The sequence below is a fragment of the Erithacus rubecula genome (genome assembly GCF_903797595.1).
Source record: "Erithacus rubecula genome assembly, chromosome: 2".
In the NCBI taxonomy this organism is placed as follows: Eukaryota; Metazoa; Chordata; class Aves; order Passeriformes; family Muscicapidae; genus Erithacus; species Erithacus rubecula.
In genome coordinates, this window is record NC_136685.1 from 83,391,384 (window position 1) to 83,413,796 (window position 22,413).

The following is a 22,413-nucleotide window of genomic DNA, read 5'->3' on the forward strand; positions in this document are numbered from 1 at the left end:
TTCATAATTAGATATAGGGTTTGCACTAATTGGCTTTCAGAGCAGTTCCTATCAGGCACAGAGGAGAAACACTCTCAGTTTACAGGATGACATCTACATCTGCTCCTTAGTCTGTGCTCGTGGGGGCTGTGCTCTAAAAGACATGTTTATTTCACAAAAACATGTCCTTAGTCCACAGCTGGAGAGAAAAACACTATGTGATTTAAGTGAAAACTTGCTAAAATAACTGATGAATTTTAGAGTGTGATAAAACTTCTGAAGACAAAAAATATCACTCTTTAGACCTCCTAAGTATTTTAGATAAACAGAAAAGGACTCAAATGAGAGTTACTGATTACTTTGAATACTTACATTCTTGACATGTGCAACTAAATATTTTAAAACTATGCATTTACAGCATGGACTTAACACAAACTCATTAAACCCACAACTTTTTGCTCCCAAACAAATATAAAAAGAAAACAATATGGCAGTTTATACCCCGTTTATTAAGACAGAGCCATCTATTACTTAATACACTGGTTGGGTAGCCATAAATCACATTATTTTCTTACTCTATTAAGATGCAAGACAGTTTGGCAACCAAAATAACAGAGACAAATTAGGCAGGGTGGAGAAACGTTTAAGCTGTAGTGAGTTAAAACCCATCTAAGCTGGGGAGACCTAAACCAGCACAGTTATCCTAGGTGCTGGCATGGGGTGACACTCAGCATGGCGTGCTTGCCAGTCAACTCCTCGAGTGCCCAGCGGGCCTGCCAGCCCTCAACTGGAATGTCAGAAAAGGTCCAGGGACCGTCTGGGTGCCGCTTTTTTGGACACCTACCAAAGAGCGCACTAGCAAAGCTACAGTTTCCGTGTAGGGATCGCATAGTTCTCGGTAAGAATGAAGGCTTCTGGTAACAAAGTTTATAGTGCAATCTGAATTAATTTGTGCCCACAGTGTCATTATTCATTTTCCCAAAACAGTTTAAATATAATTGTGTAGGAATTTGATATCTCTGTAAAGATATTACAAAGCAGTGCTTACACAGTTGGTGACTACATAGATTCAATTTAATAAATATATCTCTTCAAGCTTTTGCAAAACCACAAGTATGAAAGCAAGAAGTGACAAAGCAGCCGAGTGCTTCTGTATCTGCTGAACACTATTAAAATTCTCAGGACTCTAAGGAGTTCAGATACCCTATTGCACAGGAAACACCCCCTGTTCAGTTAACAGCTGCTCAGGGAAGAGCAAAACCTATTTCTGCTTCCTCTTTGCCAACGTGCCACCAAGATACAGCTCCTGCTGAGAAGTCACAGAGGTTGCTTTACTCCAGACAAGCAAGTTCAGATATGTTTCTGCTTGTCAGCGTAGCTGTGTGCTTAACATGGAAATTTGTAACACGAGCTGTATCGTGCAGAGTTAGACACTTTTTTTCCTACTGAAGACAAAAAAGGGTCAAGCACCAGGAGCTTCAGCTCATAAATTCATTGTGTTGGCCCTAGGGAACCCCGCTGGTAACAGCTGTAGCCTTAATGCAAATTTGCAAAGTGAACACTTACTCAGCTCAAAAAGCATACACACAATAGTTACCCTGGTAACAACAAATACAGTATCAGGTTAACATCCTGGTGGCAGACAATTTTTGTAACTGGAATATTTTATAAAATCATAAATGGCAATGCTTCATTGAAATAACAGATTTAATTTGCTTCTTGAAACAACTATTCTTAAATCAGTCTGGCAACATGCAAGCAAATTAAGCAAAAGCACCAGATTTCTTTTCAGTTTTTAAATGATTGTAAGGTTTAAGTCATCAAGAGATTGTTTGGGTTTTATTTTTTCTTTTTTAAAGAGTCTCAATTTAAGACAGTGAAAGGGAAAACTTCTATAAAGCATCTTCAAGAGATCCTTATCTCACTGCAAAATATTCACTTTATGTATCTTGACATAGAAACATCAAACCTTTTTCTTTTCAAAGCCTTCATCAAGAGCATTTCCAATTAAAAAAAAAATTCAGACATTGAAAGTCAACTACATTCAGAAGATACAACTCATGGCCAAGCTAAATGATTCTCTGTACATCAATACTGCAAAAAGGGAGAGCAATTAGCAGTGTTACACTGTGCTCCATAGGAATTAATACTTTAAAAACCAACTGATTTGATTTCTACTTAAAAATAAACAGAGTGAAATATCTCCTTTGGTCACAATCCATAGACAACTGTTTAAGTAAGTGTGACAACAGCAGGAAAAAACACACCAATCTACTGGTCATAAATATAAGTGCAAGTGAAGATACAAATAAATTAGTCCTTTAATTGCAAAGCATGCCATACACAGACAGAGATAATTTTTAGAATTCCAATATCTTAATGCTCACCATATTGGTGCACTTCAGAAGCTTTAAAAAAGACCATGAATGTAAACATGCTTGGAGGCATCTTTTAAACATATAAAGATAACATGTGCCAAACACTTGCGGACTAAGGTTTGGCACATACGTGCTTACTTCACAACAAAACTTACAGAAAATAAGGCTCAAAAAGCACTTTCATAATTTTAAATATGAGTTTTAAATGTCTTAAATGGAGAAATGCTATTTTAGAAAGAATCAGCTACGATTCAGTTCATATTTTTCCTTTAAATACTGCCTGCCAAGATAACTTTGAAAAAAAAAATAACCATGATGCTTGCAGATACATCTCTCTAGTACTCAGCAACTTCTGACAATGACAACTTCAGTCTTACATGCAATTCTGCAGCAGAGAAAAGCTTTAAAGCATTCTGCAAATATTTTGGCTTGCACATGGAGACAGGAGCAAACAGGTTTTTTATCATAGAAATTCAGTGTCTTTTCTTGTTGCTAACCTTGAAGTTAAATATGGACTTAAGGATTTGAGTGACATCTGTAAGGCTTGACTTCATATTGTCAAAGACTGCAGATAAACAGACATCTTTTCACAACTCTATGCTTCTGATTTAAGGACTATCATTTTGTAAGCACCAAGTCTTCTAATTTAAAAGTACATAAATGCAAAACATTAATTTGTAACTTATTTTCTTCAGAAGTTCCATTCTGACAAATAAATTATCTGGACAAGTGTTTACTTGCCTTATAAGTATTTTCAAAAGTTATGCATTTAAAACTGATAAACACCATAGACATGATAAAACTGGTAAAAGATTCTGAAGTCATAGTCCCTCTGTATACTCAAAATACAGTATATTTTCATTTCTCCAATTCCACAGGCATATAAAATACCTTTGTAAGATTCCTCCAAAACCCTCCTATGGAGTGAGCCCTTTCTATACCTCTTTCTGCAGAAATGAGAATCACCTCAAAAACAACACTTGACAAGACTGAGGCTCAAAAACTCATCTGTCATGTAACCAAATTAGATTGGAATAATACAGGTGTGCCTTTTTACACTGCATCCTACTGTTAAATTAAAAAAAAAAAAAAGCTGTGGTTTATGCACATGTTGAAGATTTTAAGACATGTTGAAGATTTTCTAAATTAAACCAGAATGAAAAACACAAATGAGGAATCAACTATTTGCATTCTCCACCTACTAGAATTTTAATGCTTTTAGAACTGAAAATGTATTAATTAAGAAATACACTGCAACTGGAATAGTCAACACTCAAGTCCATCAAAATTTAAACATTGATTCCTTTTAACATAACCACAACTAGCAAATTATTCTGCATATTTCAGTGAAGCAGAGCTTTTAAAAAGTTGTAGAGAAATATATCATTCCTTTTTTGTGTGTTTTAGGGGAGCAAATCTCTCCATAAAAGTTATTTATACAAATGCAAGAGCAAACTTTCTGAGATAAGGGTTTGGGGTTTTTATTTTTTTTTTTTTCCCAAAGATTCCACCACATGATTAAAAATTAGATTACTGTGTATTCCTGACCACATTGACAATGTCACAGCTAGTTCATGACAAGCAACTGCAACAGGTGTAAATGAAAAACAGGTCCCTATACTGGGACAAAGCTTGGTTGCAGGCTGACTGTATGACACTAATATTGAAAGCAAGAATTTAAGTAAACTCATCTGGCATTCAGATTTGACTGAGGGAACAGTGAGAACGACACAGTGAAGGTACACTTAGGTGCAATTTCATGCTGGTGAATTTTTCCTCTTTTTATGCTTAGAACAGATTTTAAACCAAGAGTTGCATATCCAATGACACACACACAATTCAAAACTTAAGAGACCATTAGCACAGTTGTACACATAATTACATAAACTTAGTATTTACATATTCTAAACAAAGTTCCATTTTAACAGTTGAAGTCCTTTAACACATGAAAGAAGATAATCTACTACAAAGAATGCATAACGGGATCACAAAGTTTCCACAAGCATATAAACACATGTTTTAAAGTGCTTTCTGGGTGCTTCAGATTAACCCCTTGCAGTATGAGCTTTTATGTAGTGCTGTTCCAGTCATTACAAAATTATTGAAATCATTCCTCTTCAGGTGCATTGTGAGTTCAGGAATAATGACGACACCATTGATGTAAAAGCTTTAGGCTCTACCAACATAAATGTATACATTACTTATGTTCAGTTGAAGTTGTCAAATACTTTGGTTTATCATAGCTTGGGATAAATATTTGATAGAACAAAAATTGCACCTCTCCACTCTTGAGTTCGTTTTTTTTTTTTTTTTTTTTAACTAAAAAAATATCCCAACATAAATTGACAGTATTCTTTGGTAAAAACAGGACATTTGGCCAGCTTGTGTGTACATCTATTTATTAAAACAGCCTAAAAGTGAACAAATGCCGCTGCTGTACTGTCAATTTACAGGAATAAGCATTCCTCAGTGGGGAGTATCAAAATATTAGCCTTAGCAGTTGTCTATACAACAAGCTGAAACACCTTCAGCAGCTATTACAGGGGATCAATAATGTTTTAGAACACTTTTTGCTTAACATATTTCCTTTGCATTACAAAAACCTGTAAAATGTTCTATGCCTGCAGACAAGTCCATTACCTTGCAGTGACTACAGAAATGTTTATTCAATGGCATACACTGTCAAGTTGCTGGAAGAAAAAACAGGGATATGGTGTGCTGACCAACTAATACTCAACTGCACAGTACTTGTGCATTACCTATCCTAAATACTAAGAAAAGCCTATTTTTAAAAAATTCATTTAACTGCTACAAGTTACGTGAATATATAAAAACAGAGCAGATATACAAGTATAACACTGAACATACTTTATTAGCACAAAAAGCCAGAACAAGGCACAGCAAGCAGAAAAATACATCAATAGAAGGGTTAGTGTAGCATACAAGAATAACGTTTATTGTACTTGCAGCCAAAATGTTTCCTACCTCACACAGGTCACTGCTGTAGAGAAGTAAGAAATAAAATACTGTAGCAGCTGGTAAAGAAACTAGGGAGCACTCAGAATTGGTACAAAACATTAAACAGGTGTCAGGGCATTCCAACAAAATTTTAGTGCAAAATATCTAAGACAGAACTACTTTAAGTTCCATCTCCAATTAAATAAGCAAACAGAAGTCAGAATCTTGATTCTGTTGAAACTATCATCAGTGCATATTACTTTAAAAGATTTTTCAAAAGCGCAAATGGAAAAATATTTACAAATAAAGTGTACCAGTACCTTTGAAACCTGACATTTGTTTCAGATATGTCAGATTTTGTACTCTGATTATAATAATTCTACCACTTGTCATGTTCCACATAAAAATATCAAATGACTTTAAATAATTAAACATTTTTTTTCTTGTCATGATTACCTTCCATTGTACATTGCTAGCAGTCAGGCCATTAAAATCTGTTTTGGAAAAAAACCCAAAACCTTGTGTTTCACACTAATAATCTAATTCAGTGTCCTGCCATAAAAGCAGCAATTCACACTGGAAGGTATTTTTAACTGTCTGAGACAGTATTACTTTTGCTAAAATACCACTTAAATCTCCAAGTGTTTGTAACAGAATTACAGTACAGAGCAGGCATATTCAAGTCTTAATGATTAGGAAACCTTATACACTGTGAAAAGCATGATTCATCTGTTAGCATCAAAGCACCATTAACTCTTAATGGACTGCTTCTTGTTTGTGAGCTAAATTATTACTTCGAGTAGAGGAAAGTTTTCAAAAAGAGAATTTTAAGAAAATACTTCAAATATTAGCAAAAATGCCCCTCCGATAAAGCCTTTCTTTAACAGCATTACATGAATGCCCCATGGGAAATGCCTCATAGTTTCTTCATCCAATTACTACAGCTATAAAAGGGAAACAAAATATTTAGAAATTAGCAAAAATATTTTCATTAGGCCTTAATGAAAAACGTGCAGAATTGTGTCTGCTTATTGTTTCCAAGAGGCATCACAACTTAGTTTGATTAACAGCAGGCAGCATCTGACAGGATACTAACACTCAGCTTAAATAGGATATTGCAGAAAAGCTAGACGTCGTTGGTGCGCTTGCTGCAGTTAAACTGTAATACACAAAAAAAAAAAAAAAAAAAGCATGTTCCAGAAGCTTATTTTGATTTCCATTTACTTTGTTTTTATAGGTTCCCGCTCCAGCCATCGCACCCTGACTTTTTGTTTATAGTGATACTCCTTTAGAAAGTCTTGCAACATTGAGGGTAGAGGAAGGTCATCAATTCCATCGTACGTAGTGCACCTGCAGATTACTGCCCGGCAGATATACTGCAGACTAAAGGGGAAGGTCCTGTTCAGAGATACAGTAAGCAACGGTTCAAAGAACATGCAAGAGCTGGGGTCTTTGTAGTGCTCCAGAAGCCCCGTGACGGTGGAGGAGTGGAACACGCAGGGGTCATGGGCATCGAAGCTGAAGTTGTGGTTCCACTGCTCGATGCGCGCGTGCAGCGAGCGGTTGTAGCGGCGGAAGCTCACCGAGAAGAGGTAGTCCTCCTGCGCAGAATCCCTGAGCAAAAACGTGCCTTCGGGCTTGCCCTCCAGAAGCGCTTCTGCTTCGTAGCGGTCCATGACGCCCCAGTAGCACGGGTTACCCGTGATCTGGAGCAAGTCTGGCACGAGGCAGTGGATGTAATCGATCTGAGTATGCACTTTCCAAGCCCCCTGCCTGCTGATATGGCCGTGGCTCTCTCCCGACATCTGACGCTGCTTCTGCCGGCGCGACTGCAGGCAAAGCGTTGTTGTGTCCTCTTCGGAGTCACAGTTCCCTGGAGGTGTTATGGTTTTGTCCCCGGTCAGCTCAGTCATACCGGGGGCTAACTTTGGTCCCAGTTTATACAATGGATTTACCTGTGCTGTAGCTTCAAAAGTGTGTATTTGGGCATTGGGAGGGGGATCAACCCCTTCTTCAATACTAAGTCTACGTCTCTCTCTGAGCCTGTCTTCTTCATCTTCCGTGGAAACCAAGGAGGGATCAAATGTGTCAAAGAAAGTTGAATGAGGGCTCACAGGCGCCGTGTGTTGTTTAATCAGATGCCATTTCTGGGCCAGATCAGAGCCTGCAGGAAAAGGGCATTTCTCAAGCATTAGTTCAGAGAGGTGGATCTTTCTTTTGTTAGAAAACAGAGGTTTGGACTGTTTGCTGTAAGTTCTCATGGGAAAACACAGCCCGACAGTATCCTGGAGACGCTGGCGCAGGGAACGGCTACCCACTGTCCTGCTGGACACTGCATCCATGTCATGGACTGAGCTCACCCCGTACCTTCTCTCCCTCCTCTGCAAACCACTGCGGGTTCTACCAAACCTTTTTTCAGTATCCAAGGAGCTCTGTGTTTTGGTAGAGCAGGAATGCTTCTTCTTCCCACCCCAAGGAGCGTGCCGAGAATAAGAGTCCCTTCGAGCAAGCCTGGCTCCCGTGGTGACACACGAGTCATTCTCTTTCTCAATGCTTATTTCAACAATCTGAGGAATTTCTGTGACACAGTTTTGGTTTCGCCTTGCTGAATTCTTTGAAGGACTTAAGCCTAATTGAAGACCAAGGTTTTCTCTCAAAGGGCTGCTGGGTTGTTGTTGAGTCAAGTCAGTTATCTGGATGGCTTTCTCTTTACCAGATGAGCAATTATTGGAGTTCACAACAACACTCTCATTTTGGCTTCCACCCTCATGACTAAAGAGATTCTGGCACCTGTATTTGAAATTGTTCCACATCTTTCCCACTTTATCCATGGATTATGTTATCTAAATTCAAGAGGAGAACAAATATTAAAATAAAAATATCATTTTAAAACATGAGTTTACATCTTCAGTTAACAAGTTACAGACCCAAGATGACTATTATTAACTGAATGCAATACATTTTTTAAAGTTCCCTAGTATTTGCAGGGTTATGTGAAAGGAATATGCATCACACCATTTTGATGTTTAGAAAAATATCCATATTTTTGAATATTTTCACAAACACTTTCACAAAGAAAGTGTTTAGGAAATTAAAAACACTTCACATACAAGTAGGCCCTCCTATTTTTCTATAGGCATGTAAGTTGGTTTGTATAATTGTATTTGATGAACTGAAATATACAGCCTAAAATTCTTCATTTTAGGAAGAATTTTTAAGTTATACGTTAGGTATGATAAGCTTCCAATAAGCAGCAGTAAAACAAATCCTGAATAAGAACTGTTCAAGCCACTCCAAACTAGGAGAGCAGTTAGTAAAATCCTTCAAATGCACTGCAAATGTCCAGATACACCATGTAAAAGCAAAAGCCCCAGCTGCAGACCACATAAATTCCAAGATACAGCTTTGCAAGATTAATAGAATTAGCACAAAAATAGAAATTTTGGGGGGAAAAAAGCATTCATGATTATTAGATGAGACAATCACCAAAAGACAATTTCAGAATTATAAAGTCTCTGATACATTAATATAAGCCATATGAAGCAGCTGAAAAAAAACCCCACCAACCAATGGTCTGACTTTATTACTTAAGATATAAAAGAATGAAAGAGCCCAAGGAGCTTTTCTATCTTTAGTAAGAACACTTAAAAAGAAAGCAGCTCCACAGCAGAAACACGATGACAGTGAATCATGAAGACACAGTAAAAAGATAAAAACATTAGCAGCGTGTATTCTGAAACTACATCTTTAGAAACTCAGTTTGATAATTGGAACAAGACTGCCAAAATTACAGGACTGCCCTAGGACAGAGAGAAACAGGCTAATTTTGTACTAAAAAAAAAAAAAAAAAAAATCAGGCAATGCCAAGCTAAATTAGATCTAATTAAGTTCTGAGAGAAGTGCTAAACTTAAAAGACTAAAATACGTCATCTTATCTAATTTAACTCTTTATGGAAACTGCTCTGTTCATTGGAAACATTATTTTGCAACAACACTCCTCTGTCGCTGCAATCCTTTTCTGTTCATAACTGGAGAGGAATCTGAAGTAGTGAATGAATGCCTTGGGGCTTATGACAAAGTGGATGATAAACAAGTAGGCAATGCTCCGGTGATCCATCCTAAAAGTCCTTGTAATAAGAGCACAAGTGTAAACCTGTGACATCACAGCAGAATCCACTGAGACTGGGGAAGAGTCAGAGGCATAGCTTACATGAGAAACATGGAAGAGAAAGAATGTGTGACACCTGACTGTGATAGATACAAAAATGAAAAGCTTTCTTTCTCATTCTGTCATCAGATTACCCAGCAAGCCCAGCAATTCAACTGCACTAAGACCTCAAGAACTGAGTGTGGATGAGGGAGCTGGGGAGAAGGGGGAAATGAGGCCTTCAGTCTCTGAAGGCTACTGGTACAACACAGTGCTAAGGACAATCTGCACAGCACCCACTTGTTTGTTAAGGGGGAGACACCTGCAGAGCAATGTTATACATAGAAGGTGCTACACAGTTCCACATATACATAAAGACTGTAAGCAAATGAGCAAAGAATGTCTTCCTGATTAAAATAAAAAATTCTAAAATTGCTTTTCTTTCTGGAGTTGTCTGCATCAAGCTGGGAAAATTCTAGGAGCAGCAGAACTACTGAAGTCAGACCACATACAGATTTGCAGGAAGCATCCAACATGTATCATGTCATTGCAATGATCATAGCTGTTTGTGGTGTCTCAGAATATCCATGCTGACCATGAGGGAGCACGTTTGCTGGCTGCCAGCCTGTCAACACAATACTTATAAGGTTGACTTCTACACTTTTGTCTCAAGTTGTAAGTTTTTTATTTTGACCATCTTCCTAGTCAGATTGGTGTTTAAAATTTTTGGGAAGAAAAAAAGAATGAGATCTTATATAAATGCCATTCCTTTGGAAAGTCAGGCTAGAAAATGTACAGATTTTTGTGACCATGAACTGGAATTACTTTTCCAACCAAAGAATCATATGCTAGTCAGTGGTGTCTTTTATTCTGAAATTGCTCTTTATTGCTCTTCCTTTGCACTACTAGTCTAAAACATCTTAAGACTGTTAGACGAATGGAAAGTTCTCTACACGTGCCCAGAATGCCTCAAGAACAAACAAAAGAAAACAAAAACCTAACAAAACACTCTACCCACAACACCCCCAGCATACTGGCTTGACAGACTGTACTTTTCAAAAGTTAAATTTAAAAGGTTAAGTATTTTTTGTCACACTCAAGAGAATAAAGATACCTTTCTTACCCAGAAAAGTGAGTCACTGTGTCTTGTCTTGAGAATAGACCTCAACATGAACTTGCTAGATTCCTTCTTTGACTTGTGGACATGATTACTACAAAGGGAGAAGCAGAAATTTTGTTAATAGTTAGAATATCTTTTCATTTAGACATTTATCATTAGTCACTGACATCAAAGGGATATTTTACTATTTATTGCTGAAATGTGTGCATGGAACTGCCTGCTCTTTGCATATTTTTTTAATGCATACTAACATAGCCAAAAGCTTCACAGAACTTGCTTTTTTTATACATTAACAACATTTGACAGGTACAGTCATGGGGAGGACTCTGACAAACAAAAGCAAAGCCACGTTATCTGGATCACTGAAGTACCAAGCAGAATGAACATAATTGGGCCCATGAAATGGTTTCCCCCACATTTTACTCTCAAGTCCAAAACAGTGGTTCCCAAGTTGTGGTTGGCAGTGCTGTCAGATCCCCACATACTGTCTCTCCTCCTTGTTTCCAGCTGCTACATCACATCAAAAGGCAGCTAAAAATACACACTTTTCTAATATTACTTTTCCAGGTAAGCAACTGCTGTACTCTCCACAAGGATGTTATATGATTGTGAAGCAAGAGCAATATGAACCATGATTCTAAAAATGGGAAAGTGGAATACAAGACAAGTTCTTTATTAAAAGAGTAGGTCAGCACTTCCCTAAAATAATCATCATTGTTTTTCAGAAGTCCAAGAGGAGTTGAGGGATTTAATATGCTCACACCACTGTCAGAAATCTAGCAGTAACAGAACAGAGGAGAATAATTTGCTTCTCCAGGCTAGGTCCAAGCCCAGGAAAGCAGTAAGAGTTAACAGAAAACAATGAGAATTATATTAAATCTTTATACACAGAACAGGAAGAAAAATATTGAAATGTGATGCACATGTACTTCAATGAAAAGCTACAGGGTTGAGAATCACTTGGTGAGTATTAAAAGTTAATATTCCTAGGTACAAAACTCTACAGCAATGGCAGAAAAGTCCAAGTATTACTAGCTTCCATTCATCTCCAGAAGCACTAAAATTGTTGAAACATTATTAAAGTTAGGCCACATACTGCTATTGAGATTCCATAAAAGTAACCTTTTCAGAGAGCAACAGTGACAAGTACAAAACACTTATACCAACTGAAGATCAAAGCACAAGTACAGTTCTTTTGCAACTGTAATATTTACTCTCATTTCTTTTGCTCTGCATTACGTTCCTAGCAGTCCTACACACACAAGACAGTCAAACCTATCATAACTGGTTCAGTGCAAGGCCTTAACAGAGCAAATGCAAGGTAAAGTTGCTAGAATAAGGGCTACCTATCATCTTTAGACAAAACCTTACTTGAAACACTAGCTCATTTGGCCCTCTGAAGATCATCTTCATTCCAAATAAAACCAACAATGCTGTTTTACTGGGAACAGGTGGCAAAGGGGCTGCATGCTGACCATTTAAACTCATCAAAAATACAAAAAATCCACATGGATACTTATCCTGAAGTATCATGCTTAATGGTACTAACTTTATATATCCCTATTCTTCTCAGTTCTGCTCAGAAACACGAGCAGTCAACACACCACCTTATCACATCACCATTGCCAGCCAGCTGACACAGCCTGTTGGACAAACTGCCAGGTGGCTCCAGGAGGGAGTGGTTTCTTTGGAAACCAGCCTTCCCTAATGGAAAACAGTTCCTTGAATATGGGCAAATTGTCTCAGTTAAACATCTCAGACTTGTGTTAGAATAAAACTTGAGTCATTGGTAAAGTATTTAAAATCCAACATAGTGATTTTAAATTAGTTTAAATCAATGTGCAACAGATGTGTGGTTTCACAGATTTCTTGTGGCAGCACTAAGCTTGACAAAATAAAAATTGTTTCTGAACTGGTTCTAAAGCCATCCCAGTTTTACAAAGCAGCAGTGCCAGTGGTTATTCTAGCCTAAACAGGAAATCAATTTCATTCCATCAAAATCCACAAAATGAATTCAACCATTTGTAGATTTTCTAAGAAAAAACCCCAATTATTTTTCTAAGAAAAATAAAAGTTCTATTGATGTTCTTAATCTCTTTTCAACTAAAAATTATTTCTACCTATTTTGAACTGGCATAAATTATCTTAAAAATAACAGATAATAAGCACTCTACAGGGATTACAGAAGCAATGAGCAGTAATGCCTCAGTGCTACATGCCCATTTGCAGTAAATTTAGAGACATTCAAAGGCATGAAGTTTGCATGAGTGCAGTCTTCAAGTATTCTGAGTGCACAAATGCTGAGACAACAAAGATTTTAAGCAATATGATAAAGCTACAGTTATAACTTGTTTATAATTCTAAAGTACCACATATTAACAGATTACTGTGAAAACTCAGACCACTCTTTCCAGAAATGCCACAAGATCTAGCCAGAGCTTTCTGCCTGTGACTTTGTAGGAACACTATTCAAAGTCAAGGCTGTGCTCTGTCTGAAAGATAATATACTTGTTTCACTCTCACAGTTCACCCAATTTAAAAATTACTCAGTATGGTTTATTATATTCAAAGTATTAACTCCTAACAATGTAGCATCTTCACAAAAGATGATACACTGCACTAAGTATGATGCCTTACAGAACAGGCTCAAAAAAAGAATCTAAAAGATTGTTTTGGTGTTTTTGTAAGATGATAGCTTCAAAACACTGAAAGATAAAAAAGTCAAAACATTGAAGGAATACAAATCCAGACAATTCTTACAAGTCAAAAACCCAGTAACCTGACAGAAGGAAAAGAGGGGAGGGAGAGAAATCAGTTTCCCTGCTCCTTGCATACTGTTTAGTACAATGTTAGCTGGAGCACACACAGACAAACTGGCTACCAAATTCCATGACCCTGGTGCATGCCCCCACGGACCATGGAGGTACAAGCAAAAGACTGAAGGGAAACGCTGCTGCTATTTGTGTCATTCCTCCAAATGATTTGCTTAGCAGTGACAAGAGACTCTTATTAAAGACATTTGCTTCCATTAAGGGATGCTTGCTGAAGAGGCCACTGCTATCTGCACGCTGCCAAATGCCTGCTGCAGGCTCCTGCTGCAGGCAAGCACTGAGGGAGCTGCTCCCGTCAGCTCCTCAACCTTACCCAGTCAAAGTGAATAAGGCTGGCACCCCCTACATCTGAACTAACCCACTTCAGGAAGGAAGGGCACTACTAAGGATTACAAAGCAATTTCCTCCCTTCCAAAGCACATTCCAGAAGTAATGAATTGCTACTGTAATACTAGAGATAACGTTCCTTAAAAAACAAGGAATTTGTTGGCTCAAGAGGAACCATGCATTTTTCTACACACACAAAAATGTGCTCACTGCAGACAGCTCAAAGAGCTGATTTAGAGGCCTGGAAGGAAAAGGTAGCTGCTATTTTTTTAACTAAACAAGGTAAAGGGGCCAAGTGTCTCAAGTGCTCATGAAAGCCTTATTAGGCTACAGTACTACTGGTTTTTAACTACTAGGCTTTAAGAAATTGGAAGTGCAGCTGCGTAGGAAGATGAATACGAAGGTTTGAATCCCCAAACCAAAACTCAAACCTGCCAGAAAAGAGGTAAAGGATAGAGAGCTACAATTCCAACACCACACAGAATTGGCCTAAGTCAGCACTGCAACCAAAAGATATGGCATCAGCCTCTTCCTGGCCACCTGTGCTGGTGCAGGAGGTGGTCTGCACACCATATGGCTGCTCAGTCAACCAGCCCGAGGAACCGATCCAGACTAAAATGAATTCTCAGAAAAAGTCTCAATCATTTACTCCATCTGCTTTATGACTTCTGTACAAACATTCAAGTTAACACATGGGAGGAGCAGATGAGGAGGGAGGAATCAGCAGCCAGGGCAAGACTGCTTCCTTCCACAGCAGCACTGGTTAGTTCTGCTGAAGTTATTAAGTTCTTAGATGGCTACTTTGGAGAGAAATCTCCATTTTCAGCTGTGGGGCTCTGGCTGCAAGGAGAGAGAACTCTATTTAAGATGCTGCTTTGAACATTTGCATTGAAAGTAGCCACTGAAAACCTTTATTTCAAAAACAAAATGCTGAGTTGGCTTGATGCATTCTGCTAAAACACAAGGAAAGCTGCAAGTTTCAAGGACTTAAGCTGTCAAGTCAAAGTAAAATGATGATATTTTGCCATTGTTCCAACCTTGAATAAGAAGTAAACTCCTCTCCCCCTTTGGTGCAGGTTTGCAATGAGCAAAAAGCAGTCTTAGCTTGGACACCAGATGTTCTGCCAGTTTCTCCCCAAGCAGATGCACATTGGTAACATCAGTTCAAACATACCACTCCAAGACTTTGAACAGTGGGAACATTCTTGCAAGCCCCTTACTAGGTTGTGGGTTTCCAAAAGGACAATTTTGAGACTATGTATGTTCACCCTGGATTGAAAATATGGTTGCTATCCATTTCTTTGCTGTTCAGACAATCTGAAATCTCTGAAGCAGACAAATCATCAATAGATGAACAGAAAGCTATGGCACTGAACCAAAACTAGAGACAACTGTTCTTTAAATACTCCTTTCACTCTACTCACATAAGTCCAGTAGGAATAACACAACCATCATGAAGAAAGCTAGTAGTTTTAATTATGTAAAAATCACAGAGCAAACATGAGTTTCAGACATTAAAACAGAAATAATACTACACAGATTTACCAAGAACTCCACAGTGATAGATCTCTATGCTAGAAACTGCAAACTCAAGACAATGGCACACATTAATTGCAAGTCAAGAACCCTTCAAATAATTTAAGCAGTATCCTGATGGTGGCCACTTATTTTAACATGTAAATCCACAAAAGCAACGTTAAATGGAAGCAGTTTCCTTTAAACTACCTCCATACACCCTAAGCAGGCAATTCAATTTCACCTGAACATTTGAAACAACAAAAGAACATTAAGTAAGCAAGGTAAAGTACCTGCCATGGAAGAGAGCTCTAGGAGGCTTAGTGTAGTAATGGTTTCCATACTGCTATGTTTAACTCTTCTCACACAAAAGCTGCCACTATACTATTTTAAAATTCATGTGGACAGAATAAATGGTTCCAGTCACTGCTCAAGTTAAGTACAGCAGCCCTCTTGATGACCTCTGCAAAGCCATAAGTACTCTCATGAAAAGTTACAGAGCTTGCCCCAGTAGAAATAAATTTGTTTCTACTTCTAAGAATACTAATGAAGCATATCCTCCTCTACAAAGTTTTAAAATATAAATAGGTCTCACATTGATACAAAGAGTGATCTATTGGTTATTTTTATGTAATTCTTGAAAGTTCTGAGTTAAGAAAATAATACCTTAATAGCTGTGCCTCACTAAAAGCAAAGGAAATTGGAAGCAAGGTTGAAAAGATGAGTCAAATCACATCCCACATCTTTGACTAGCTCAGTAAAAACATCCAATTTAATATATTTTGTAAACAGAGCATTTCATTCAATTGCAAATGGCCTATTTTCCAAACACAGTCCTTCTGTTCTGGGATCAATTTATACTGGTTTAACAGTCCTATTTCTTCTCACTACATTTTTCAAAACCTCAACAGCCTGTCTAATGCCTCTCCCTCACCACTCTACCCTTGCCCCCCATCAGCTCACAGGCACCTTCTGGACACAGAGCTTCTCTCACACACCCAGGCACTTCCCCTGTGTCCTTTTAACCTGATCAAGCAAAAAAAAGATCATGTTCTCCAACACAAACTAACTACCTGCCACCTCTTATCAACTGATCAAACCAAAGTTGTACTTGTCCTTCTCTAGCAATGTATTGACAATGGCAACCACATAGGGAAAAGCATTCTTGCCATTTATGCAATTTGGCAGAAAAATAAAATAAAACAGCCCTTCACTCAAATTTAACTGAAATGGACCCAAAAGTTCAAGTTTCTAAAACAATAACAACTAAGAAGAGTAACAGCCAAAGCTGTTATCCAGCTACAGCTATGCTGTACAGCAAAGTAGAAGGTGGCCTGAGACAGACAGTTCTAATAACAAACTTATAAAGTGACCTTCATAATGACTTAACTCCCAACTCACATTCTTTCCTGCCATAAGTTTGGCAAGTAAACTCTGCCCCTACAGCACCACTGAAAATCTTACATCAGTTTCTGTATAGAATATACTTTCATAAAATAGAAGCCTATTTGAATAACTGCAGAATGAGACATGGGGATTTAACCTGCAAAGCATTTGGCAAGCAAAGAGTTAAAATCCTGCCTAAGACTAGCCCACAGCTGCTGTCAGCAGTCAGGCTTGTCAAGAGAAACTCTGGGCTGTCTTGACAAGACTAATTGGCAGCATGCACCTGGTTCCCCAGGCTGGGCCTGGGGAAGGTAAAAGAACATAAACCCTGCAAAGAAGGAGGAGAAGCAGCTGGAAAGCTGCCAGTAGGTCTAGCCTGTTTCATGTTTTCACTTTAATCCACAGGCAACTTTATCCTAGACTATACCCAGCTAGAGCTATCAGAAACATTTCTCTGCAACTTCCCAGCTGCTTTGTGGTTCTGTACCTGCAAGTTCTGCCACTGAACACTCACCAAGCCTTGGTATGCAGGGTCCTGCTAGAGCACAGCAACATCAACACTATCACTAAATTGCAGTGGAACTGAAATTTTGGTTTTCCAATGACATCAAAAATTGGTTTAAATGTGTTACCATAAATTTAAAATTTTGGACTGATTTGCCAGAAAAACAAAACTAAGACTCTTCAGGATATTCTGTATATTGAACACATAAAGCACGTGTGATGAAACTTATGAACATAGCAAATTACTGTGTATCTTTAAAGAAAGTAAAAAAAAAAAAAACAGAAGTTTAAAAAATCCCCAACATTCTGGAAATTAGCTAGAAATAGGATGCATGAGGAATTTTAAGTGGGACTTCCAGAAAAGTTAAGGAACTTCAAACATATTTTGACCTCTGCTAAGAATCATGATTTCAGTGAACGTGAAGCTTTCTGAAATTCTGCCCTTGGTTTTTTCACATTATTAAAACCCAAGTAAAACAACCTTAAAGCATCAGCCTTGCAGGTTCAGCGCCAAAGGCAGGAAGATGTTTCTTAGGAGTAAGGGAGAAAAAAAAAAAGAAAAAAATCCCTTAGTTAGTTTAGCTGAGTCTGTATAACTGAACCAACAAGTGTCTAATCATATATAAACATACAAAAAAAGATATATATAAAATATGTATAACATCAATATACATCAGATTTTTTTTGTGCAAGATAGTGTAAGTATAAACATTAAAAAGTCAGAACTAAATTTCTTCAAAGCAAATTGCTCAGCAAACACACTGACTAGGTCTTGGCCACATTTCACGTTTTAGGCATTTTAGCTTGCTAGTCAAAAATTCTAACAATGTAGAGCAGCACAAAGTTTCCATATCTTAAAACCCTGGAAATTTGGAAGTGTACTTGTACATAGCCTCAGTATGAGACACACCAATCAATAAGCATTAATGCCAAAAGATGGTGCTTGGGAGAACAAAAGATTGCAATGGAACAGCTTGCTAGTCAAACCACTGTTAGCAGCAGAACAAACTCGCCCAAAGAGCCACAGTGTGTCCCTGTGCTCTTGCCTGGGCACACCACATGAACTGCAACATTCCTTTAACTGTTAATGATATGAAACAGTAGCAATACAATGACCCATTAGCAATATCTAAAAAGAAAAATTTCACAGTAACGAAATTACAAGTTACTGTGTTTAGAGTTACTGCTCTAGCAATAACTAAAAATGTTTCTCTGCCTGGCAGCAAAGGGTCCAGCCCTTTGCAACACCTGCTCTCCATTTGTATTCAAAGACTACTAATGAGTAAATCTAGAGCCTCTCTTGGTCTCTACTCACGCACTTCATGACTCAGTGTTTTTAAGAAAAAAACAAACAAAACCAAACAAAAACACCCAACCAAAAAAAACCCACCCCAAAACCAAACCAAGACAAACAAATAAAAAAAAACCCCACCCACACCACACTTTCCTTGTGCTGTGCAAAACAGGAATGCCCATGATTCAAAACATAGGATCAAGACATACCATGAAAGTAACAGCATCTAACCCTTCACACAGTCAGAAATGTAAGACTATGACTATATGCACAGGACATGCATTGCAGAGACTGAACAATCACTGACAAGAAAGTCAGCTATTTCCTCTTAAGAGCATCAATTGCCTCAGTACATTACAACTCAAGTGCTAACTAGATTATTACACTACTACCTTATCTTCAAGGGGCAAGATTCCATTGCACAGTAGGATGAAATAGGACAGCAAGATGGTCAATGTGTTGCATATTTCTTCTTGGTTTCACATAAAGCAATTAATTAAATAAAAACTATTTGAATGAAATGCTTATTCTAGCAAAGAAGCACCTGTGCATGTTATGTAAATGAGCCCTCACAGGATGAGAATTTTCTAAGAAAAATATATGTATTTGGTTAGCTCCTAATTTTTTTCAGAAAAATAAAATATATAAATGCTTTTTATTTTGAAATCATCTATCCAATTCAAAAGATTACTCCAGTTATCACTAAAGGACAGTTGCAACAAGACCCTAGCATGAATCACTAGCCCACTGGTTAGCTAATGAGAATTCCTATTAAAAAATTGGCAAATGGCCTATCAAAAAAGACAACTCACTAATCTGTGATACCACTTGAATACCTACACACTTGCTCATTCAGTACTGGAAAGCTGCTTAGTATCCAAGGGCTCCTATCTGACATGGATCAATATAAGTTATAGGCTGCAGGAACTCCAAGAAGATGCAGCAAAGGAACAGACAAGAAAAATGAATCTTTACAACACAACTGTCAGCTGCATGAGACTAATAAAACTGGTAATGCTCTTTTGCCCCATGAAAGCAGAGACACAGTTGTATGAATGGCTTACCCTGCTTGAGCAGAGAGGCTGGACCAGATCATCCACAGCAGATCCTTCCTTCTAACCTTACCTATTTTTCTCTTTATTTTTCAAAGAGAGGGTTCAACTGCTACTTGAAAGACCAGACATTTTCTGGTATTTTTTATAAAGCACAGGAAGAAACTGTTCAATAAATGACTTCAGGAAGTTATGATCCTTAAGTATCCTCCGTGATGAAAAATAACTTGATTCTTGATGTTAAAAAAAAAAAAAAAATAAAGTCATTATGAGACATGGCAGTTTTCACATCTAGCTACTGTCACAGTGGCCAGGAATTCCTGAAGAAAAACATGCATGGTAATCACAAGAATCATAAGAATTCCAAATTTAGATTCAAAAATAGAAGAAAACTGAGAAATTTTCTTAAGATACTCATGATCAGTCACAGCTTGAGCACCCTTTGAACCATTATATAAAGTTGAAGGGTCAAAATAACTGAAACCAGTTGTGCAAGTTCAGAGATCTCAACCTCTTCTCCTACAGACTGACAGGAGTCTGCCACTTAAGTGGGAGGAGGGAGGGAAAACCCCAGAACACTGCCTAATGTTTGATTGTACACAAGGCTACAAAATTCTGATTGTACTGGCACCAGTGGCACACAGACATATAAAATTAACTTGTAGATAGCTTAAAATCTGTCATGATATGAAGAAAAATAATTTATCTTCTTAAGGGTTTTGATATGCAGCCAGACTGGAATATGCTTTCAGAATAATCTGTCTGCTCCTATACTGAATGAACACAGAAAAGAAACATCTAATGCAGCAGGTACCAACTTCCCAAGAAGTTCCCACTGCCACAGTGGACTTTGCTGCTGGTTCAGAGAAAGCACAGCAATGAAACTCAGGGAAAGGTCTCTCACACAGCTGCAGGCATCTACATCATTGACACCTATTTTGCTACAGGGAAAATGCATTTTAAAAAAGTGTCAACAGGCAATGCAATCTTTCTTAAAGTTTAAACTAGCCACCATAAAATCAGCAAAGAAAGTCAGTCTGCTTGATGGCCCCTCTTTTCCCAACTGGAGGGACATGCTTCTGAATTTTTGTTTTCTTTTTCCTTTTTTTAAAAATTATTTCCTTACTACCATCACCTAATGCTTCCCATCATCACACACGTTCAATCACTTCCTGTAGCTTTCTGATTTGGTCAGAATTTCATAGGCTGGATAGCTACCTAAAATAGTTCTTCAAAGTCTAAATTGTTGTAGGAAAAATGTCAAAAAAGTGACATTTTGGCCACCTTTAAAAAGCTACCTCCTCATTTTATAAATTCAGAAGTGCAAACTTTGTGTGGAGTATCTTCTACTATCCTTACAAAAGTTTAGACAAACCTGGTCCATTTTGAAGATCCTAAAGAAAAATAGCTTTAGGTTCATTGGCCCAGTAGTCTTTTGAGATTTATCTGTGAAGGTCTTTGAAGCATCATATTGAACTTTTTTTTGGCTGTCACAGCAATCAGTCCTGACCAAAGGCATACCCTGCTTGTGGGAAGTGGCTGAGCACCTCCCCACAAGCACAGTTACACCAGTGTGATGAGTGACATCCTTGTTACACTCAGACAAAGGTAACAAAGGTATTCAGATACAGAAGAAGCCAAGATTTAGCCCCCTATGGATACCTCAACTTCTCTTAACACAAAGGCACCCTCAAAATACTGTTGTTGGTAGGAGCCTGGAGATACTGCAGAGCTGATGGGACAGGAAAGGAGGAACAGTGCACGATTCTGGAGCTGACAAGTGTCAGGGCTGTCTCAGAGATTCCCCAGCTAGCTTTGTGCCACAGCACCCTCCTCAATCCCCTAATTAACTTGGGACAATTCTGGCTCCCATGCTCTGTGTACAGCTTATTGCAGCCCAGAAATGTACTTGAAGGAAAAATCCTGCTGAGCATACAGAATGCACACAGTCTCCAGGGTATCCCACAAAAAATAAAACAAAACAAAAAACTGACATGTCCAGATCAGAAATTTTCAAGAAGAGAATTGGCTCAATTTTGACAGATTTTCATGTAAAATTAAACAATACTGCTCAGTCAGAGGCTGGCCACAGACAAATTTCACTTAGATGTTCCAGTTCAGAGGTGAACTACAATATTTCAAAGCAGAGGCTGACATTTAAAAAAAAAAGGCATAATTATTCTAGTTCTGTTTCCGAAAACAGATGAACAACTTTGGCAAAAAGCTTTAAACAAAATTAAACTCCAGGCGAAGCCAAGGCCTAAGTATTTCAGCCCAGGAGATCGGAGTTCAGAAAAGTTATAAATGACTGAATATACCACCTCCTAAAATTTTTCCAACACTTCCTATTATCTATGGAAGAAACAAATGAAGAAAGAACATCAATGTGAACAACTGTGTGAACTCCCATTTTCACTTAAGCAGCAATGCTCTTTGTTACAGAAGCTTACAGCTGCATAACAAAATAGGATGCTTTGTCATTGACACAAAATCAAAACACTCAAATGGTCCATTCTGACTTTGCAAACTGCTGGGTGAACAGCTAGACACCCTCAGAGTTTTCTGTGTGATGACCAGTGTCAGGTTCAGTGAAATGACAGCATAGGATGGAGTCAGCAAACGCAACTAAAACCTAATACTATCTTCCTTCCTAAAAATTCCAACTGCTTGTTTAGTCAGTGAGATCAGGTAACATTAACTTTATGCCACCTTGTTTTCCCCAGAAAAAATCTGAAGGTAAATCAGAGAAGACCTTTGCAAGCCTCAGAGACAGATTTAACAAGACGACTTCACAGCCTTGGATCACGTACAATGGCATACTCCATCCTAAGAGAGCAAAGCAGAAAGTGAAGCAATGTGGGCATATACAAAGACAATATTTTATTAATACTTAATATTACAAAATAATATTAAGAAAATAGA

The 22,413-nt window shown here is 37.9% G+C and overlaps 1 protein-coding gene across 4 annotated transcripts in view; it reads right to left on the bottom strand.

Moving 5' to 3' along the window:
• Positions 1-467: 467 nt before the first annotated feature.
• The window catches only part of SOCS5 (suppressor of cytokine signaling 5), a 53,021-nt gene continuing 31,075 nt past the window's right edge, over positions 468-22,413 (bottom strand). For 3 of the 4 annotated variants that reach the window (XM_079298006.1, XM_079298007.1, XM_079298008.1), the window contains exons 2-3: positions 10,586-10,673; positions 468-8,158 (exon numbers count right to left, since the gene is read on the bottom strand). In XM_079298006.1, the coding sequence (XP_079154132.1) occupies positions 6,536-8,146 (1,611 nt within the window). In that variant the 5' untranslated portion in view covers positions 8,147-8,158; positions 10,586-10,673 and the 3' untranslated portion in view covers positions 468-6,535. Of the gene's footprint in view, positions 8,159-9,974; positions 10,101-10,585; positions 10,674-22,413 lie in introns of those variants that run through there. The other variant, XM_079298005.1, reaches the window with a different exon arrangement.